Genomic DNA, 23,539 nt, shown 5'->3' with positions numbered 1-23,539 from the left:
TCAGAGCTAATGCTGATAAAATAAAAGAGCAGAATTAAAGCAGGAGCGCTCTCATTTTAAAAATGAATGAACCTTGGGGCCTCCCTGGTGGTGCAAGGGATTAAGCACCACACTGTGAAGCAATCCGCAGCCTCTGCAGCACAAGTTCGATCCCCACCAGCCCGGGAGCTACCCACACTGCATAGCAGACCTCTCCTGTCTCACCCGCAGCTCTCCTCAGCAGTGTACTTTGGTCGATCTGCCTGTTCTGTTCCCCAGTCTGTCTCTGGTGGATCCTCTCACCCCCCTATATCTCTGGCCTGTACCCCAGCTCTTGTATTCATAAATAAATAAATCTTTTAAAAAAATTGAATGAACCTCTGGCAACCTAGATCTAAAAGCATCCTCACTAATACACTCCTAAACCAAGCGATCATCTGTGTTAAAATAGGAAATATTTTTCCTATATAGGAAGGAAGTGATGACACAGAAGACTTTACTAAAAATATTTTGTTTTAAAAGCATTCTAAAGCATAAATTTTATTAATCATTCATAGTGCTTTAAGACTTATGCTTGAAAAGCAATATAGTTATAATGTATTTCAATGTCTCTTTATATTTATTTCCATAGAAAAATACCTTTGACTTAAGGTTTAAATTATGTTTCAAGGCATGAATTCCTCACATAGAATATAACCCACTTTATGGGCCTCCCCGGTGGCGCAGCAGTTGAGCGCTGGGTTGCGAAGCTGGCGAAGCTGCCCGCAGCGTCTGCGGCGCCGGTTCGATCCCCCGACTGCTCCCCGGCCACCGGAGGAGGGTCCCACATGGCGCGCAGACCTCTCCTGCCGCCCGCTGCTCCCCCCAGCAGTGTACTTCAGTCCTTCTGCCTGCTCTGCTCCCTGCTCTGGCTCTGGTGAATTCTCTCACCCTCCCGTGCTTCTGACTGTACCCAGTGCATGTATAAACAAAAACAAACAAACAAACAAACAAATAAATAAATAAATAAGCATGCCTCTATTAAAAAAAAAAAAAGAATATAACCCACTTTTCTTATATAGCTTGTCTTTTGCCATATTCTGTACTATTATTTCCTTAACCATTCTGAATTAGGGAATTGTTATTGGACATATTTCTATATTTGCTCTTACACACCAAAAGTTTACTCCTGGCTTAAACAGTAGTTACTTGTTCTGTTCCTACTACTATAAAATGAAATGAAGATTTAAATTCTCTAATACTTAAAAAAGTTTCTCCTTATTCACTTAAGAGACACTGTTTATTGTTAAATGCAAGGTGTTGAAATCACTAGAGGGCAGCACATTTTATCTACATACTGAATGCCTGTGACTCATAAATGCCATTCTGTGCTGCTTGTAGCACTGGGAGTTAAATTTAGGTCACCACTTTTTCTGGCATGCTTTGGATACACCTGCTAATATAACTCAGAGTCAGAGAGCTTGGAAGTTATGCACAGAGACCTGAATAAACATTAGTAATTTTTCTATTAGGACTTCTAGAATCTAGAAGCATTATATCTATCCCTAGTTTCTGTCTTTCAGAGAATTAATAATTCTCTTAGTTAAAAACTGTTACATTATAGCTTTGTTATTATAATTTTTATTTTTTTAAAGATTTATTTATTTTTATGCATACAAGAGCTGGGGTGTAGGCCAGAAGTGCGGGGGGAGGATGAGAGGATTCACCAGAGACAGAGTGGAGAGCAGAACAGGCAGATCTACTGAAATACACTGCTGAGGGGAGCAAGAGGCAAGATAGGAGAGGTCTGCTGCGCCATGTGGGTAGCTCCCTGACCAGGGATTGAACTTGTGTTGCAGTGGCTGGTGATAGCTTGATAGTGCTGTGTCTTTAACCTCTGCACCAGGAGGGAGACCCTATTATAATTTTTAAGGTGCAAACAAAAACTCCAGTATGATTTAAATTATTTCTTCATGCTTGTGAACATGATCTGTGCAATTAAAGATGAGCTGAAATCCTTGTTCTGCCACTCTTACTAGTGATGAAACCTAACCAAGCCTTGACCTTTTTTAGACTAAGCTTTATCTGTAAGATGGAGGACTCTGTGTACTGGTTTCCCTCACTATCTGCGTCTGGGAAAACTATTACCATTAATTTTTATGCAAGAATTTTTGAGCATTCCCAGATCCAAATATAACTATCAATTCATACCAAATAGGAACATTTATTTTTGGTTAGTAGGGGAAACCTATTTTAGGAAAAACTTCATAGACTTGTGAAGATTAAATGAGATAGCTTATATCCTATTTTACATAGGCACGGGTAAACACTTTGTTATCTATTTGTATTGTGGATATATTTTAGCATTTTTATAAGGCCTGTTCTAAGCTTATTTTTAAAGTACATGGTTATAGGCAGATGGATATTACAGAGTCATAATTTATTTTACAGTGTTAATGTTTGCTCTTTTTCCAAACAGCATTCATTTTTTTTCTGGGAATAAAGTTGATTTTTCTCATATTTTTGTAGTAACATAAATTACATTTCTTGAAACAAGGTCTTAAGCCATGTTTAAAGTTATTTATTTGGGAAAGTGAAAAAAAGATGCTCTTTATAAATCTTTTTATCTGTTTCAAAAGAAAATTGTCATCTGAAAGACATACTTTGCTAAAATATTTACTCTAAATGTAGCAAAAATTATTGTCTTCCTTGATCTTGCCATATAAAGGAGGAAAACAAAAAATAATAAAGGATTATCCTCCATCTTGGAGCACATACACTTATTTATCAATTTCTGTTGATTTTGCCTCCATAATAAAGCTCTTGTTCTTTCTTTTCTCTTCACCCTCATTATATTTTGCTTGGATTTAATATTCTTATAATTGAATTGCTGCCTGCGGGAACTCTCCCCTCTGCTACATTATGCCTTGTTTTTGGAATTATTTTCTTGGTGCAGAGCTCTTATCTTGTTATATCTTGCTTCTTAGATCACTTTTTCTGACCTGTCACTCTGAGTTCTGAATACATCAGGAACACCAAACAGAGCCAGATGTCGATTATTAAATAGTATTAATTTTATTTTGAACTTTTCCCATTAGTGACTAGGACTTCTCTGGAGAAGAGCTGGAATGCAGAGCAAATTTCTAGCACACTCACCCAACCAAGTGTATAGCAATTCTCTGCCTGCCTTATAATCTCTACCAATAGTCCTGTCCAGTGAGATCCAGCACAAAGGTGATGTAGAGCAGACTTAGTCCTTTCTTTACAGGGCAGGAGGATGGGATATGAGAGAGAGAGAGAGAGAGAGAGAGAGAGAGAGAGAGAGAGAGAAAGGGAGAGAATATCATCACTACTGCACATTAAGAACTATACAGTGACCAATGACTAAATCTCATTTTTTTAAGATTTATTTATGCATACAAGAACTGGGGTGTAGGCCAGAGGTGTAGGGGGTGAGAGAATTCACCAGAGACAGAGTGGGGAGTAGAACAGGCGGAATGACTGAAATCCATTGCTGAGGGGAGCAGCGGGCGAGACAGGAGAGGTCTGCTGCGCCATGTGGGCCACCTCCCTGGCCAGGAATCGAACTCATGCTGTAGTAGCTGTGGATAGCTTCATAGTGCTGACTCTTAACCCTTGCGCCACCAGGGAGGCCCCTAAATCTCATCTTCTTTTGTCTGCTTAATGGTGATGAGGTTGTCAGCGTTAAATTTCTGTCCCCATGTGAGAAGCAAATGAAGAAGTGAAGGGAGCAGCTCAGAGGGTTAAAGCCAGCATAGCTTCTTCCTGGAGGATAAAAGTGGAAGTCATGCATAAAAGATGAATTGTGGGAGGTTTAATGATTTCTCCAGTGATATTGGTTACTTTTGATAATACATAATTTTTGGGTACATATCCAAAATCTTACATTAGAACTTAAACTCCTTGTGGGTAGATAGCATTTTTTTTCCCTATGCCTGATACTGTGACATCTGTAGCATGGTAGGATAGTACAGTATAGGATAATACAGTACAGTACATTGTAGTATAGTAGTTTTGTAGGTCTTAAGATGTTTAACAGAATCACCTTTTTAACAGCCTGAACTTCTAGGCCATGCTCTAAATCTACTGAATTTGAAATTTTGAGATTAAGAATGTGGAATGCATTTTTTTTTTGTATTTCATAAGTTTCGTTTAAGAAAACTTTCAAGTAATATATGAGTGATAAAAATATGGAAGGATAGGTGGGCAAATAAGGTGGGTGACATTAGGATTTTCTATAATAAGCATAAGTAAATTGGTATAATTTCACTTTACTATGAAATATGGAACAAATTCATTTTTAATCTAGGAATAGAAATGTAACCAAAATTAATTTCTTTAAATATAGGAAGAAAATACAATTTTTGTTTCATGGCTGTTTTCTTTAATTGCAGTTCTGCTGCCATTCATCTATTTCTCTATATAAAATTTGCAAAAAAGGGGCTTCCCAGGTGGTGTAGGGGTTAAGTCTCAGTGCTATCATGTTATCAAGCTATCACTGTGATGCATGAGTTCCATCCCTGGCCAGGTTGCTAACCCACATGGTGCAGCAGACCTCTCCTGTTTTGCTTGCTACTCCCTTCAGCAGCATATTTCAGTAGCTCTGCCTGTTCTGCTCCCCTCTCTGTCTCTGGTGAATCCTCTCACCCCCCCCCCATACCTCTGGCCTACACCCCAGTTCTTGTATGCATAAATAAATAAAAAAATCTTTTTAAAATATTGCAAAAAAACTGCTAGTGCTTTTATTTTTTTCTCATCTCAATGTAGTGGATTTTCAAGCATCTTTAGCATTTAAGATTTGTTATTTTTTTAAGTTCCCATTGTATCTCTTCTCTACAAAATGAAAGCCCAAGCATAAGCAAAGTATAGAGGATATTTTTTTTTTTTTTTTAAGACAAGTTTTTTTTTTTTTTTTAAAGATTTATTTATTTATTTATACAAGCACTGGGTACAGTCAGAAGTGCGGGAGGGTGAGAGAATTCTCCAGAGCCAGAGTGGGGAGCAGAGCAGGCAGAAGGACCGAAGTACACTGCTGAGGGGAGCAGCGGGCGGCAGGAGAGGTCTGCGCGCCATGCGGGACCCTCCTCCGGTGGCCGGGGAGCAGCCGGGGATCAGCCAGGGATCAGCCGGGGATTGAACCGGTGCCCTAGAGGCTGCGAGCAGCTTTGCAACCCAGTGCTCAACCGCTGCGCCACCGGGGAGGCCCTAGAGGATATTTTTTAAAGTTTTATCAAATACTAACATTTTGCCACATACGTTTCAGATAAATAATGAACTGTATGATTACAGATACAGGTGAAGTAAGGTATTTCCTGATTCTGTTTCTCTTTTTTTCCAGAGATGTTTATTTTGGTGTTTATCATAAACCTGTTCTTATACGCACCATGTTTCAGTGAACATGCTTTCATACCTCTGCATATTTGCTGGGGTACCTTTAGAATGATTTTTTAAACTGGTGGTTAAGACTCATTTGTGGTGGGCCTCCCTGGTGGTGCAGCGGTTGAGCGCTGGGTTGCAAAGCTGCCCGCGGCCTCTGCAGCGCTGGTTCGATCCCCAGCTGATCCCCGGCCCCCGGAGGAGGGCCCCACATGGGGCAGTGTACTTTGGTCCTTCTGCCTGCTCTGCTCCCCGCTCTGGCTCTGCTGAATTCTCTCACCCTCCCGCGCTTCTGACTGTACCCAGTGCTTGTATAAATAAATAAAAATAAATCTTTAAAAAAAAAAAAAAAGACTCATTTGTGGTAATGAAATCAGTTAAGTGGGTTGCAGGCAACATTAACTATGTGTGTATTTGTGCAAGGAGGACCATGAGTTAGTTGGCCCACTACACAGAATCAAAGGCTGTGCTTCTGTTGCTATGGCCTCCCACTGAAGTACAAAAACTTGCCTTATCTTGATGTCAGGGACTCTTGGAGACAGCTATGGCAAATATAGATTAAAATTGTCCTTGGAATATTTATATTTTTACTGTGTGATCAAATAAAGACTAAAGTCCTTGTTCAGATTGCTTGTGGTCTGATTTGCTAATTAAGTCTTACTCATATGAAGCAGTTAGAAAGGTTAATTTATACAGGTTAGTATATACCTCAATATTAAGACTCAGAGTCTAAACTCCCTTCATAAAGCAGGAGATACTTCTTTCAACTTTTCCTTCCCAAGTCCATTCTTTTCAGTATCTCCCAAATGAAGTGCACTCAGCCAGTTTAAGAGATTAAGATAAGAACTTGAAAGTAAACAGATCTAGGTTGAGACAGGTGGTTATCTGCTGGTTTCTTTGTTTTTTTTTTTTTCCTTTTTGTTCTGTCATCTGAATGTCTATGAAATTCATTTGGAGACCCATATATGTCATGAGTTTCAAGTAAGAAGAAGGTATTTACAGTAATATTCTTTGTAAGATTATATTAGTTTCTTTAGTAAGTAAATCATTTTGTAAACTTTGGAAAGTGCCAATAATGGGTGGTAGATTCATGAATATTTTATTATTTTGATTCAATATGCCCATCTATGTATGTAATTTTGTATTTATCAAGTATTGTGCAGTACATATATATTTTTCATGTTAAAAAGAAATTTGTTATCTGAATTATTTTGGTTAAAATTAGACTTTAGCTGGTAATAACAACTAAAGAGAGATTGGTAGAATATTTATTTATTGGAAGAATATTTCAGTAATAGGTACAGTGAGAAATTAAGATTATTCTTTACTCATTTTGATTGGAATATTAGAGTAAAATCAAATTGCTGAATTAATAACAGTGTAAAAAATAAACCTGATTGACAACAAATGATACTTGGTCATAGTTTCTCGGTGACATTATTTACTTGATGTGGTTTACATGAATAAAGTTCAAACTTATTAATCTACACTTTTATTAGATTTCTTCTAATGTTAATTGGACTTCATAGTTTATTTGCCTACATTTTCCATAAAGAGGAGAGTATAGGGCCTCCCTGGTGGCGCAGCGGTTGAGCGCTGGGTTGCAAAGCTGCCCGCAGCCTCTGCAGCGCCGGTTCGATCCCCAGCTGCTCCCCGGCCAACGGAGGAGGGTCCCACATGGCACGCAGACCTCTCCTGCCGCCCGCTGCTCCCCTCAGCAGTGTACTTCAGTCCTTCTGCCTGCTCTGCTCCCCGCTCTGACTCTGGTGAATTCTCTTACCCTCCCGCGCTTCTGACTGTACCCAGTGCTTGTATAAAAATAAATAAATAAAATCTTTTAAAAAAAAAAAAAAAAGAGGAAAGTACGCATTTGCAACAGCGGTATTATTAGCAGGCGACTCTGAATCCTTAAGTTTGATAAATGTTTTTTTTCCTTTGGCTAAAGCAAAGGACTTTGAAATTCTTTTATACTGATGTAGGAACAAATTTAGCTCTTAAAAAACAAACCAAGAATTTTTGTAGCTTAACAGCATTGCTTTGCTTATTTCAGATACGTGTTTAGGTCTCTTTATAATCTATTTTTTGAACAGAATGAACTCATAGAATTTTAGGTCTGGAATTTTTATTTAGCAGACATTTGGTTGCCTAGTATATGTCAAACATAAAGTAAGGCTCTGGGAGAGACAAGGGTGAAGATTTCATCCTTGGTTTTAGGCAACACAGAGTCAGGTTTTAGAGAACAGCATTAAAAAATTGTGTAGCACAGTGGAGTAAGTGCTGTAATGATGTGTTTAGAAAGTGCCATGGAAATACCAAAGAAAAGCATATGGTTATACATTTGGGGGTTGAAGGGGAGGCTCATGGAAAGTGTCACAGGCATGACACTTGAAGAAAGTTCACTGTCTTTGAGCAAATGGTTGAGAATAGAACATTCCAAGCAGAGGGAACAATAGGGATCTGGGTGTAGAGTGGAATTTGTTTAGGGAACTCTAAGCCATTTAATATATCTTAGGATCACAATATATGTAGGAGAGTGGTGGGAAGTGGTTCTAGAAAGTTGGGCAGGAGATGAATCAAGATGTTCCTTTGCTTTCTACCTTTAGATGAAAGGAAACCTCTGAGAATTATAAGAAATCATAATCAAATCTATGTTTTTATAGGAGGTTGTGGAAGGGTTGACTGTCACACTTTTTAAATATTTTAGCCATCTTTCTTTCTGCTCTTTGATATATAGGATTCATTGAGGCAGTAAGACATTCTCTAAGGGAAAATTAAAGAGTTTTCCTGACTGATACTGATTGCACAGATAGTCTGACAGAGGATAGGAAAAGTTGTAAAGTGGGTCCTCCTGTCCACTAGAGAGATGTTATTCTTCTTTTTTTAGGTAAGCAGCCAAATAGAACATTTAGTAATATTGAATGAGATTGGCAGCAAAAGGAAATACCTCAATCTGTCATCCTGAGTCAAATGTCAGACAGCCCAGAGTTGATGCTCTAAAGACTGTCCTTTTCCTTTTCTGCAGAATCACTGTGGCTGGAGTCCGATAAACTCCCTGAGGGTTTATTTTTAGGGAGTGACATGAATTACAGGCTTAGCTTGTATACTCAGATCTCTAAATACACAGAGTACAAATTGTAGAACATATGAGAAATTTGGCCTAGTACTTTCTTCCTATGTATTAAAGCTTATGATGTTAATTTCAAAGTGTTTAGTACTACTACAAAACAAAGTCTAACTGTTGTTTACATAACCGCATCAAAATATGTTCAGAAATGGAAGCAGTATAGTGAAAATTGCTGGGATGCCAAAAGCAAGGGAAATTTCTGCTGTTTGCCTTTGCCTCTTTTTTATTCACCTTTTATTTGCTTAGATTTCTAAGTCCAGGACCTTCACTAACCCATACAGTATCTTTGTGTGACTGAGAACAAGATCCACATGGCCTCTTGGAAGGACACCTTTGTGATAAGAAGGAGGTTCACCTTTTCCCAGGGAGGTGCAGGCCCAGGATTTGGGATGGATTTCTGTTCCCACTTGTCCTCTTTGCCCAGAGACTTTGGGTAGTGTGCAGTGAGACCAACCGTTCCATAGTGGCCCTATTAAAGTCTCTAAAACTGGGCCTCCCCTGGTGGCGCAATGGTTGAGTGCTGGGCTGTGAAGCTGCCCACAGCCTCTGCAGCGCTGGTTCGATCCCCGGCCACCGGCAAGGGTCCCACATGGCCACAGACCTCTCCTGCCGCCCACTGCTCCCCTCAGCAGTGTATTTCATCAATCTGCCTGTTCTGTTCCCTGCTCTGGCTCTGGTGAATTCTCTCACCCTCCTGCATTTCTGACTGTACCCAGTGCTTGTATAAATAAATAAATAAATCTTTAAAAAAAATAAAGTCTCTAAAACTGCAGGCTAACCTTAATTACATTTTACTCCACTTTGGGTTACCCAGGCACCTTTTTGTTTAAAAAAAAAAAAAAAAAGAAAAGAAGAGAGAGGTGGAAAATGCTGTTCCCTTCATTTCGCCTCTGTTACTCATTTTCCATTAGCAGCTGTATTACCCAGTTAGGAATCACAGTTGTTATGCTGGGAAATCATGGCATATAAGAAGTTTTGATAAATAGGGAAAGCCAGAAACAACTGTTCTGGAAATTTCGCGTAGTGCCATAATATCAGGCTATTTTTGTACCTTTATTATCATTTCATGTAGGCTAAACTGTGTAAGTCATAACATATTATGACATATGAATGGGGCAGATAATCACGCAAATTATACACAAAGACCAGCACTAGTTTTCTATTCTTAACTTTATTAACAGATTATAGTAGACTCTGGAAAATAGCTTGTCTTGTCAGCAGCAGGAACTTTTCCATTTTCAATAAAACCACAGAAAGGACCATGTTCCAAATCATACTCAAACTGTTTTAAGAATCATCTGGAGAATAGCTGCTGACATAGAAGTCAAATGACACTGAGACATTTGGCAGGCATCCTCTTCTTGCTGGTGTTATAAAATCCCCAGTGGACAGCCTGAATCTTAAAAGAAGAGTGGCATCTTTGGAATCTCCACTAGAATCTTCTGAGGTTAAAATAGACTTGGTGCCTTCTAAGTGACAGAAAATAGAAAGTGCCTAGAGATGGCAAAAACGAAACATGCAGAAAAACACACATGGATTGTTTTAAAGAAATAGATCCAGGCTTGAAGTGCCAAGTCCCAGAACTGTAGTATCTTCTGGTTTTTTCTTTTTCTCTTTTGAGCAAATTCTGTTTTGGAAAAAACTCAATATGTGAATTATGAGATTGTGAAAGAAGGAGAATGGCTTGAATCCAGTCAGATTTTTGGCCTAAAATATATGACTGTTTAGTTAGAAGTAAATATTATACTTTCAGTGTTCTTCCAAAGAAGACCCATAGTTTATGTCTACCTATGCATGAATGTTTTAAATGTTCTGGATAATTAAGACAGTTTAAAAAAAAGTGTTTTTTTAAAAAAATTTTAGATTATTTTATTTTTAAAGGTTGGGAGCAAAAAGAGCCATTCCACTAAGAGCCAGTGTGGTAACTTATGGCACATTTTTTATATTTAATCACCAAGTTATGTAGAAAGCTTTCTTCTAGGCACCGCTAAGGTTGATGATGAGTCATTAACAGACTTAAGCTGCATCGTTCAGATTTACAAAATAGTATCATAAGTTAATTAATTTAGGGCTGGGTATTAGAAACAGAAGAACATAACAGTACTCTGAGTACAAGTTAAAGTCATATAACAGGCAAAATGACTTAGAGGAATACATGGGAGACTTTTTAAAACACAGATTTCATGTCTTAGGATGGTCAGTTTATAATAACAAGCTTCAGGGCCTCCCTGGTGACGCAGCGGTTGAGCGCTGGGTTGCGAAGCTGCCCGCAGCCTCTGCGGCGCCGGTTCGATCCCCGGCTGCTCCCCGGCCACCGGAGGAGGGTTCCACATGGCGCGCAGACCTCTCTTGCCGCCCGCTGCTCCCCTCAGCAGTGTACTTCGGTCCTTCTGCCTGCTCTGCTCCCCGCTCTGGCTCTGGTGAATTCTCTCACCCTCCCGCGCTTCTGACTGTACCCAGTGCATGTATAAACAAAACAAACAAACAAACAAATAAATAAATAAAATAAAACATGCCTCTATAAAAAAAAAATATAATAACAAGCTTCATTTAGTTTTTTTAAATTTTAACTTCAGTTTTCAAATTTAGTTTATATGAACAAATACATTTACACTATGTTCAGTGCTTATTGAGAACTGTAGGAACCATCAGAATAAAAAAGAAAGAAAAGGAAAGAGAAACGATGTGAAAGTTCATTCACTCAAGTCATTTCAATGTAACTGGACAGATGGGCTATTTATTCAAGCAGTAGTTAAATAAAATTTCAGATGATGTTTTAAGTAATATATGCTATCTTTTGCATAAAAGTATGAATAGCTAACATTTATTGACTACTTTCCATATACTAACGTGTTTAATTCTCACACAACTCATGAGGTAGATTTTATTCCCATTTTACAAATGAAAATCCTGAAGGATGGAGAAGGTAAGTTTATACCCAAGTTTATACTGCTAATAACTAGCAGAGTCGGAATTTGAATTCAGGCTACCTAGATCCAGAACCTATGATTTTAACACTTCTGTTGTTTTGTCTTACATACATAGAAACGGAAGATTAGTTTTGGCAGAATATTTGCAGGGAATGGTCCTTGAGCTGTGTATTGGAAAACAATATGTGTTTCTGAGTAGAATGTGCCAACAGAGCAAAAGGAGAGGTATTTGTATTTTGGAGAAGATGCAGGAAAAACCAAAGGCTTAAATAAAGAATGCCAGAATTACAGTAATAATAGCAGTGAAAAATTATTTAGCACTTACTACATATCAAGTACGTGCAGCTACAAATCCTTCATCTAATCCTTAGACAATTTTATTGTCATAACATTAATATTATATTGTTATTCCCAGTTTACGTAGCTATAAACAGCAAAACTGGGATCAGAATCCAAACACTTGCTGGCTAACTACATGGGCCTTTACTGCATGGCAAATGGAAGTATAGTGGATGTACTCAACCAAAGGTCAGGGTCCTTTTAGTAGTAGAAAACAAAAGTAGGTAGGTAGGGTGGGTAGAAACTATGGAAATCTTTGAAAATCAGATGAGAAGTCATTGAGGAGTTTTGTTAGAGAATGCTCCCCGCCTTTTTTTGTTCTAGTTACAGTAAAGCATTCTAGATAAAGACTATTCCTCTCTGGCAGTTACATATATTAAATTAAATAGTTTGTGATAAACTTAGCAGAATGCTTTGGGCACATAGTAGCCTCTTAAAAAATGTGAACTGAATCTGAATCCCCTGAAGAACTGTTAAACCCTTAGCATTATAAGGGCCTTCCTGGTGGCACAAGGGGTTAAGACGCAACCTGTGAAGCTATCCACAGCCACTGCAGCACTGAGTTCGATCCCCAGCCAGGCCAGGTAGCAACCCACATAGCATAGCAGACCTCTCCTGTCTTGCCCACTGCTCCCCTCAGCAGTGTATTTCAGTACATCTGCCTATTCTGTTCCCCGCTCTGTCTCTGTTGAATCCCCTCACCCTAGCTCTTGTATGCATAAATAAATAAACCTTTGGGGAAAAAAGTAAAATAAAATAAACCCTTAGCACTATAGATAAGATGGGAAAGGAATGATCTTTACAACACTGTCCAGTAGAAAATAATGTGAATCACAAATGTAACTGAATTTTCCAGTAGTCACATGGAAAAGTTAAAAAAAAAAAAGTAAACTTTAATAATATATATTATTGTTTTTAAAGATTTATTTATTTATGCATATAAGAGCTGGGATACAGGCCAGAGGTGTGGGGGGGTGAGAGAATTCACCAGAGACAGAGTGGGGAACAGAACAGGCAGGTTGACCGAAGTACACTGCTGAGAACAGCGGGTGAGTCAGGAGAGGTCTTCTGTGCCATGTGGGTTGCTCCCTGGCCGGCCTGGGGATCGACCTCGTGCTGCAGTGACTGTGGATAGTTTCATAGGTTGTGTCTTAACCCCTTGCACCACCAGGGAGGCCTATTATATATTCTTAAGCCCAGTATATATTAAGATATTACATGTTTTTTGGTATGAAGTTTTCAAAATCCATTATGTATCTTACACATACAGCATATCTCAGTCTGATATTTAATGTACTCCATAGACATATGTGACTAGTGGCTATCATACTGAATACCATAGCTCCACAGTTTCATAGGTTGGAATCTGATGTCAGATGACCTGAGTTAAAATCCTTCCATTACATTTCTTAACTATGTGAATATGACCCAGATATTTAACCTGTCTGTATCTTGGCTTCTTGGTCTATAAAATGAAAAAATGACAGTACCTACTTCAAAAGTGTTATTGTGAGAATTATGAAATTATATATATGTAAAGTTTGGTTTTTAGAAAGTAGTAAGTGCAAAACAAATGTTTATATTTTGTCACACTTTTACTGCTGTTATTAAATAGCAAGCATATCTTAGTTTCCGTTTCTTTTTCCTGCAAATACTTGATTATGCCTCGATAGTCCCATTTTAAATACTAATTCAAAATAGTCAGCAGATTAATGAACTAGCAGAAAAAAGGTTGTAATTTATGAGTTGTACTGCTACTGGTCTTCTATAGTGTACAGATTATTTTTTATTTGCTATTATACTTAACAGACTCATCAGATCTTTTGACATTTTGAACCTAGCAACATTATAATGCTTCTATCAGGGAATAAAATTCATGTCTAATAATAATTGACAGCTTTACTACCAACATTGAAATATAAAACATTTCATTGTCTTTTCTGCTTTCAGCTCTTTGGGGCCAAAATGTAGAAATATATTGTTTTCTTTCCTTCTGTTTAAATCCTTTGAGGAAAGTACATAAAACTAAAATGAACAATGATTTATTATACCCTCTTGTGCAACTGTCGTGTAGATTAAAAAAAACAAACACTGCCAAATCCCTAGTAAGTCCCCTTGCATAAATATTATTATATCTATGATATAAATATAATATATGTGTATTATATATTAATATAGAATCTATTTTATATACAATATATTAATATATTTACATTATATATTAACATATATTTAATGTATTATATATTAATAATATTTTTATATTTTTTACTCTCAAATAATATCCCTCCCACCTACCCTCCTAAACCAATTACTGTCCTGATGTTTGTGTTAACTACTTCCTGGCTTTCTTCTAAGTGTATAGTCTTGATCATTGTAGTTTAGTTTTTCCTGGTTTTAAATTTTATGTGAATAACACATATAATTCTTCAGTCAGTGTACTGTGAGGTTTACCATGTAGAAGCAATTCATTTGCTTTTATTGTATAGTATTTCATTGTATGACTGTACCACAGTTTGTGCATTCTATGGCAGATGGACTTCTCTTTTCCATTTTGGAGCTATTATAAGTGATGCCGTTATAAATATTCTTATGCATATAAGCATGTGTTTCTGTGAAACACGCCTAAGGATAGAATTACTCTGTCACAGAGAATGCAGTCTCAAACTTTCAGAGCCAAACTTTCCAAAATGTTTGTACTAATTGACATTTCCACCAGTGGTGTATGTGAGTTTCTGTTGCTGTACACTCTTAACAAAAAAATTGTCCTTTTTTTTCCAATTTAATTGATTATTCTTGTGGATGTGTAATGATATCGCATTGTGGTTTTAATTTTTTTTCTTGCTAAGGAAAATTTGGTAAGAGGTTTCTGGAAATATTTGTTTTTCAGTTTTCTCTGCTGTTTCTGACTTCCAGTACCGCATTTGAGTTGATGATATTTTTTAGAAAGGGTATTTTAAATTTTAATTGGATTCATGCAAGCACTCATTTTGAGATATTGCCTAATATTTTTTCTTTATACTCTTTATTAACTTATCTAAAAAACAGATGTATTATTTCTCTTCATAATTATTAAGCTGGCATTCAGGAATCATAACAATTACTGAAATGAGAGTTACATGGTCTGTGGTTTACAAAGTTGGATTTAATGAATAAATCTTTCCAGTTCCTCTGAGCCATTTTTCTTTGTTAGATTTTTTTTTTTTTTTAAATAAAGTACAACCATGGTAACTGATCTGGATGACATTGAATGGCTGGTTACTGTTGAGTGAAGTAAAACAGACTTTTAACAGCTCATGGGTAATGTCTGAAAGGTAAAGTGACATAAGATAAATGTCTGTGTTCCACTCTGAAAATAGCAAAAAGGCATATGGAACCAAGATTTAACTTAATTGACTTGTAACTTAATCCTGCTTTAAAAGTGCTTTGGTGTAATAAAAATTTTATTGTGATTTCATTTTGCACAATTAATACTAACAATGAAAAATAATTAAGCAGATAAAGGTTTGAGGGTTATAAATGCCAATAAAATTTTGTAAGTATTTAATTTCTGAAAGTGTGTGTGTATCATTAAAAATCACTTATGCACTAAAAACAGAATAATGAGAATTTTTCTTTATAATTGGTATCTGAAAGTGTCAGTTTTATAGCTGTTTTAGAAATGTAAAAAATTAGGTTGTTTTGTTCTCTGTTTGATGAAAAAATTATAATTTCTAAAAGAACATGCAATTATTTGAAAATAGAGTAACTTAACTTCAGATTTTGTACATTAGTAGTCATAATTTAATCTTGGAAAATAAATAGTCAAAATGTCAAATATGGTCCCACCAAATATAAGTTAGGGAAAAAATGCTATGTGTATGATGATTTTTGATACTTAGTAGGAAAGAACCTTGTACCAATTAAAGCTTACTCTCTCTCTGCTTGGGTTAGAGCTTGGAAAATAAATTGGTTGCAAAACTTTTGAGTTTAAATTAATGGTTGGGATTTTTCAAAAGTTCTACATTTCCTGTATAGTCATAAAACATTTGTATTTTCTGGTACGTGGGGGTTTTAAGCAGGACTTGGAAAACTTCTGGTAAAAGTAATGAACTTTATGATGAAATAGAAATTTAGATGAATGAAACCCAAGGAGATTTCTGGTTTCTTTCTAAAGAAGATTAAATATCTGACAAATTGAGCAGCTTGAGAATCAAAGAAATATATATACACACATTGTTCTTTGCTTCTTCATATACTTGTGATAAAATTTGAAGCATGTCAGTTGTTTGCTATACTGTAGTCACATCAGCAAGCAATTATAGTATTTATTTGGAAATTTAATATTAACAGGATTCCTCATAATAATATGTGAAGATACTGACACCCACATTCTGTATGCTTTGTATTATTAATGGAGTAGCCAGATTTAAGATCAATGTAGCAGTTATATTTGACCCTCAAGTGAACAAAGTAAATATCAAGAACCCAAATCTGATCATTTTTGATCTTTCAGTATTAAAATAAGCCTTAAAAACTTAAGAACTCAGAGACATCTTATTTACTTATTTTAATTGATCTACCTATCACAGGTGACTCAGCAGACAACATTTTGTGTTAATAATTTATTTAATTTGCATTAAATTTAGCTTTTCCAATTTGAGTAAGACCACTGGCAAACTAAATTGCTCTGTTTCAAACTATTTTTTGTGTGTGCTGATTTTACCTGATTTGGTAGATAATCCAGTTTCAGTTATTAAATACCAATTTATTATATACTCAAAAACTTTATTAACCTGAAATTAAGTTTAATTCTTTTTTTAAACTTTATTTAAGGTTTATTTATTTATACATACAAGAGCTGGGGTACAGGCCAGAGATGCAGGGAGTGAGAGGATCCACCAAAGACAGAGTAGGGAACAGAACAGGCAGACTTACTGAAATATACTGCTGAGGGGAGCAGTGGGCGAGCCAGAAGAGGTCAGCTGCGCCATGTGGGTTTCTCCCTGGCCGGCTGGGGATCGAACTCATGCTGCAGAGGCTGCAGACTGCTTCACAGTGCAGCGCTTAACCCCTTGCGCCACCAGGGAGGCCCAGTTTATTCTTTTTTTAACGTAAAAATGAGTATCTTTTTTCTAGCACTTTCTCCTCTGCTTGACATTGTTTCATTATCAGGCAATGAATCTGCTTTGATAGTCTTGTCAGATTATTTCATTGATTTGTATTGTTTTTCTATTAAATTCCTATGGTGTAAATAAAGACTAAAATTTAACAAAGAGAAACCAACTATAGAATGAGAGATATGGCAGGGCTAAGGAATACCAATTTGTAAACTTTTCATCTTTTGCTTTTAAGATAAAGATACAGATATCACCACGAAGGGGAATGTGGATGACTTTGGCCTACGAGACACTTTGAGCATCGCATCAACTGACTCCTTTGCTTCAGCAGCAGAGGTAGGATGCGTATGTTCTTCTGAGGGTTCCTTGTTCTTTTTCAGCTGTTCAATAAATTTTGCCATTATGCTAGAATTCAGTTCAGTAGCCATTGATTTAGCATTTACTATGTGGTAGATACCAAGTACAAAGTTTAATATAATGTGAATATAAATTCCCACAGGAGCTTTAGAGAGGTGAACATGTACACACATACTTTAGGTGGGCATTTTCATAAAATGTGGATTATGCGTGAAGCATTTAACTATTTTATTTTATTTTTAAGGATTTATTTATACATACAAGAACTGGGGTACAGAGCTGTGGGGGGTGAGAGGATTCACCAGAGACAGAGCAGGGAACAGGACAGGCAGATCAACTGAAATAAACTGCGGAGGGGAGCAGCAGGCAAGTCAGGAGGTCTGTTGCGCATGTGGGTCACTTCCCTGGCCAGGGATCGAACTCATGCTGCAGTGGCTTCAGATAGCAAAATAGGCTGCATCACAACCCCTTGCACCACCAGGGAGGCCCACATTTAACTATTTTAATGGCAAGCACCTTATATGAAGAGTCTTAAAAGTATTCAAGTTCTTTACTTCAGAAATCATACTTCTAGATATTTTCCCCAAGGAAGTGATCAGATTTAAACATTTATATATAAAATTATTCACTGTGGCATAATAATAATGAAAAGCTGGAAATATAATATTTCCAAATTTGGTATATCCTTAATTTAAAACACTGTGTGCCATATTTCTATAATGTGTGTCATTTTTAATGACATTGGGACATATGTTAAATGAAGAGTATGATGGAGAATATGATTATAACCTTGTAATATAAGAAAAAGAAAAGCATGTATGACAAGTAATATATGGTATATAACTATATAGGCAGGGGGAAAAAAGGCTAGATATAAAAGGGGATCTCTGAACTACAAATTTATGGATAACTTGCCTTCTACTGAAATTTAAATATTGTATCAGAGAGAATGTATGCAGTATGTTCATCTTTATAATTATTTACTAAACATATTGTGAAACTGCCACAATAATGTTAGTTTATGTCTTCATCACCTCACATAATTACTGTTTGTGTGCATGTCTCTTGAGAACATGATGATAATCATGATGGTGATTTTATTTTCTTTGGATATATACCCCAAAGTGGAATTGCTGGATTATATGGTATTTCTAGTTTTAATTTTTGAGGGACCTCCATATTGTTTTCTATAGTGACTCTACCAATTTACATTCCCAACAATAATGCACAAGGCTGCCCTTTTCTCCAAGGTCTCAACAGCATTTGTTATTGTTTTTGATAACAGCCATTTTAACATATTAGAGTTGATACTGTATTGTGGTTTTAATTTGCATTTCCCTAATGATTAGTGATGTTGATGCACCTTTTTTAATATACCTGTTAGTTGTTTATATTTTTTTGAAAATATTTTTTGCTGTTAAGATATAGGGATTCCTTATATATTTTGTATATTAACACCTTATCAGATAAATGGTTTGCAAATATTTTCTCCCATTCTACAGGTTGCCATATCATTGTGTTGATGTTTCTTTTGCTGTTCAGATGCTTTTGTGTTTATTTTTGCTTTTGCTGTTTGTAACTTTGTGTCACAAATTACTGTCAAGACTAATGTCAAGGAGCTTTTCCCTGTGTGTTCTAGGAATTTAATGATTCTGGTGGCATGTTTACATTTTTAATCCATTTGGAATTAATTTTTGTGAGAGGCATAATATAGGGCTCCAATTTCATTTTTCTGTATGTGATTATTCAGTTTTCCCACCACTGTTTATTGAAGAGGCTATCCTTTCCCCATTGAATATTCTTAGTTTCCTTACCAAATATTTATTGTTATTACCTTATATGCTAGGGTTTATTTCTATACTCTCAATTCTATTCCATTAGTCTATTTACCTATTTTTATGCCAGTACCATGCTGTGATTACTGTATCTTTGTAATATAGTTTGAAATCAGGAAATGTGATGCTTCTAGTTTTGTTCTTTCTCCAGATTGCCTTCACTATTTGTGGTCTTGTGTGGTTCCATATAGATTTTAGGATTGGTTTTCTATTTCTGTGAAAAATACTATTGGAATTTTGGTAGGAATTTCAGTGATTCTATAGATGGCTCTATGTAGTATGTGCATTTTAGCAATATTAATTCTTCTGATAGTTGAACATGGAATTTTTTTTTGCTTTGTCTGTTTTTTTCAATTTTTTTCAATTATTTATTTTTTACATCATTGTTCATTTTTAAACAATGCTTGCTTCCCCCCCACTTCCCTCCCAGGTGTAGTCCCCATAGAATTTCCTTCACCAATGCACTGGTGTACCATCACTGGGAACTGTGGTGATGGGACTGTTTCTTAATTTCTCTTTATGATAATTTGCTGCTAGTATATAGAAATGCTACTGATTTTTGTATCTTAGATTTTGTAATCCTGCAACTTTGTTGAAATTACTTCTTGCATTTCTTTGATGTAGTTTCTAGGATTTTCTTTTTTTTTTTTTTTAAGATTTATTTATTCTTTTATACAAGCACTGGGTACAGTCAGAAACACGGCAGGGTGAGAGAATTCACCAGAGCCAGAGTAGGGAGTAGAACAGGCAGACGGACGAAGTACACTGCTGAGGGGAGCAGCGGGCATCAGGAGAGGTCTGCGTGCCATGTGGGACCCTCGCCTGAGGACCAGGGATCGAAGTGGCGCTGCAGAGGCTGCGGGCAGCTTTACAACCCAGCACTTAACTGCCTCGCCAATGAGGAGGCCCTTTAGGATTTTCTATATATATTTGCATATAATGTGCAAATAGAAATGATTTTACTTCTTTCTTTCCAATTTAGCTGCCTTTTCTTTTTCTTGCCTAACTGCTCTGGATAGGCCTTCCAGTACTGTGTTGGAGGAATGGTGAGAGTAGGCATCCTGGTCTTGTTCCTGATGTTAGAGGAAAAGTTTGCAGCCTTTACCACATGATGTTATCTGTGGGTTTGTCATATTTGTCTTTTAGTATGTGAGGTCTATTTCTTCCGTGCCGAATCTGTTGAGAGTTTTTAAGAATGCTGTATTTTGTCAAATGCTTTTTCTTTTACTGTTCTGTACACACTTATGTCCTAGATGGTTTGTCAGGAATAGAATTGCTAGTGACTGCATTTTTCTTCCTGCCATGAGGAACAATATACCTTATTTTGCTAAAGTTTCTTTATAATATGTAACTTTAAACTATATTTTGTCAACTGTTCAGTGTGCTCCTTTAACTTTATTATTTAAAGGTTTGATAACTTAAAAAAATCTTTATGGAAAATAAAATGCATAAATACCACAAGAAGACTCAACATATGAGAAATATCCTAGGAATGCTCGTTGGGTATAAATGAATGAACTCAGCATGTGACTATTCTGAGATAAATTCTTTTCCAAGAAACATAAAATTATTTTTAAGTCAAGTATTTACAGTTAAGTTAAGGAAAACTATTTTAATGAAGAAAATTATTAAGAAAATAAGAACAAAATCTTTGGGAAGCTCAATAGTTTGTCACCATTTGAATGCTTTATTCAGAATTTCCAGAAAGATTTCTTGCTTATTTAAATTAGAGCAAGTCCTGGCATAAGCTTTTATCTAAGCTAGGTCAGTCATCTGTGAAAGTGATTAATGAGATTTTCCTATTAAGCTTTGCCAAACATTTCTGAAAACATTTTTTCTCTGAAAATTCTTTTTTTTTTGTACATAATAGCTTTATTTAAATATGATTCATCTACTGTAAAATTCACTCTTAAATGTACAGCTTTTTAGGATATTCACAGAATTGTGCAATTAGCACTGCTTTCTAATTCCAGAACATTTTTATCATCCACCAAAGAAACTCCTGCTATTAGCAATCACTCCCCTTTCTCTCCTACCTCCACACTACCCCCAGTCTTTCTGTCTCTATAGATTTGACTATTCTCAACATTTTACATAAAAGGGATCATGCAATAGATGATCTTTTGTTTTTGACATTCCATCACTTAGCATGATGTTTTCTGAAAGCTTTTTGGTGTTAGGGTATCACCGCACTGACTGCTCTCCCAATTCTCCCATCTGTTAAGGAGATTGTCATTTAACAGATAGAAACTAATGTTTCTACAGAGAGAGCAAGTTTTAGCTGTTTTCTTAGAATCACTACTCTAAAATGTGCATCTCTGTGTTAAATATTTAAGCTGTAGGGGCCTCCCTAGTGGCACAAGGGGTTGACACACAGCCTATGAAGCTGTCCGCAGCCACTGCTACATGAATTCGATCCCCGGCCAAAGAGCTACCTACATGGCACAGCAGACCTCTCTTGTCTCGCCCGCTGCTCCACTCAGCAGTGTCTTTCAGTCAATCTGTCTGTTCTGCTCCCTACTCTGTCTCTGGTGAATCCTCTCACCTCCCACAACTCTGGCTTGTACCCCAGTTCTTGTATGCATAAATAAATAAATCTTTTTTTAAAATTTAAGCTGTAGGATGCCCTTTAAAGAGGAAATTTTGTTTCTGTAATTCGTTTACCCCTAGACATACTCTAAATGGAAGTTTGGAAAGCTTTTTATACCTACCTCTCAGAGTTGATAGCACTTGGCAATACAACATAACATATTGATAATAACACACAAAGTGACAAGAGTGAGCATTTAGAAAAATCATAATCTGGAAAGGGAGGACTATATAGACATTTAAATCTTCAATTTCTTGAATTACGTTACTTCCTCTGGGGTTAATTTTCCTTGTTTATCTTGGACTTTCATTTTTGTGCATGTGGTTTTTTTCTCAAATTTGAAAGTTTAATTGGTGACTGGATTGTGTTTTGTCTAGGTAGAGTGTGCAGGTTTGCCATGTTGTTTTGTTTGTTTGTTCCATGAATAGGTGAACAGAAGGCTAATGGGCTCTCTTTACTTCTTTGAGGTGTATTGATCAGTAGATTTTATTTAAGATGGTCTGGAAATAGCCTCGGAGACTGTGCACCTGGATACAGCATGAAGAGGGCCTTAGTCTGGGAGCTCCATCTCCACACCCAAGATAACTTACCCCCCACGCAGTTCAAATAATTTTTGAAGAGATGTGTTCTCTGGTTGAAATTCATTTTTCTACAAGATGGCTTCCTATTCAGAGGTTGAGGGGAGGGGCCGGGCAGTAGAATGACCTATGGGGCTGCTACAGTTGTTTGGACACAGGCTTCTATTTAACCTCCCATTTTTAACCCCTTGTTTTCAAAGATTCCGCCAACTCCAGCCCTGGTGCCCTTTGAGACTCTGATTATTAGTAAATGTCTCCCCCCTGACTATCTCCCTTCTTGAACTGTTCTCAACTATGACTTCTTTATCTGTTTCATCTGTCTAGGTACTTATTCCAGCTTTTGGAAATTCATGTGTCTTTCATTAGTATTATTCCTACTGTTATGTTAGTTATTTGTTGCTTTGTAATAAATCCTGCAAAACTTAGTGTCTTAAAGCACAATAAATGCTTATTATTTCATTATTTCTGAGGGTCTGTAATTTGAAAGTGGCTTGACTGGGTGGTTCTGGCTTGAGGTTTTTTTTTTTTTTTCCTTCATATTTTAAAAGGACAGGCTTATCAGGAAAAAGAGAAAGGAATAGAGAGACACCTGCATAGACATAGGCAAGGCAGAGAGCTTCCTTTGCTTTGCAAAGGGAAAAGGTTGTGAGAAGAAAGGCCTGCATAATCACAGGCAAGCAGGAGAACTGCTTGGCTTGAGGTTTTTTATGGAATTGTAGTCAAGTATGTTGGCTGGGGCCACAGTCATTTAAATATTTAACTGGAGCTGGAGAATCTGCTCCCAAGGTTGCTCACATATAAATGGGACATTGGCACAAACTACTGGAAGAAAACCTAAGCTACTCACCACATGGACTTTCTTGTAGCACTGCTTGAGTATCTTCCCAATAGGCATCTGGCTTCCCCCAGAGAAAGAGATCAAAGAGAGAGTGAGATGGAAGTAGTGACTGTTATGATATAGCCTCAGAAACGACAGTTCATCATTTGCATAGTAGGCTCTTGGTTACACAGATTAGTCCTAGTCAGTGGAATGAGGTACCCTACCAGGAAAAATCGTTGAGGACCAATTTAGAAGGTGGTTATTGTGGATTTATTTACTTTTTTTATTACTTAATAACATAGGGGATACATTCATCCTACTTTCTTTAACTGCAAATCTTACTTAAAATTTTAGGTGGTTGGGGGCCTCCCCTGGTGGCACAGTGGTTGAGCGCTGGGCTGCGAAGCTGCCCGCAGCCTCTGCAGCACCAGTTCGATCCCTGGCCACAGGAGAGGGTCCCACATGGCGCGCAGACTGCTCCTGCCATGCCCGCTGCTCCCCTCAGCAGTGTA

General features: G+C 36.9%; 1 protein-coding gene across 2 annotated transcripts in view; it reads left to right on the top strand.

Moving 5' to 3' along the window:
- Positions 1-23,539, top strand: part of MIGA1 (mitoguardin 1) — a 76,087-nt gene that overhangs the window by 33,348 nt on the left and 19,200 nt on the right. For both annotated transcript variants that reach the window (XM_037499953.2, XM_037499952.2), the window contains exon 8: positions 17,083-17,183. In XM_037499953.2, coding sequence (XP_037355850.1) covers positions 17,083-17,183 — 101 coding nt within the window. The remainder of the gene's footprint in view (positions 1-17,082; positions 17,184-23,539) is intronic.

The sequence above is a fragment of the Talpa occidentalis genome, unplaced genomic scaffold (assembly GCF_014898055.3).
Source record: "Talpa occidentalis isolate TD23 unplaced genomic scaffold, MPIMG_talOcc4v2.1 talOcc4.9, whole genome shotgun sequence".
Lineage (NCBI taxonomy): Eukaryota > Metazoa > Chordata > Mammalia > Eulipotyphla > Talpidae > Talpa > Talpa occidentalis.
Note: the sequence above shows the minus strand (reverse complement) of the source record. Positions and strands in the feature narration are given on the sequence as shown.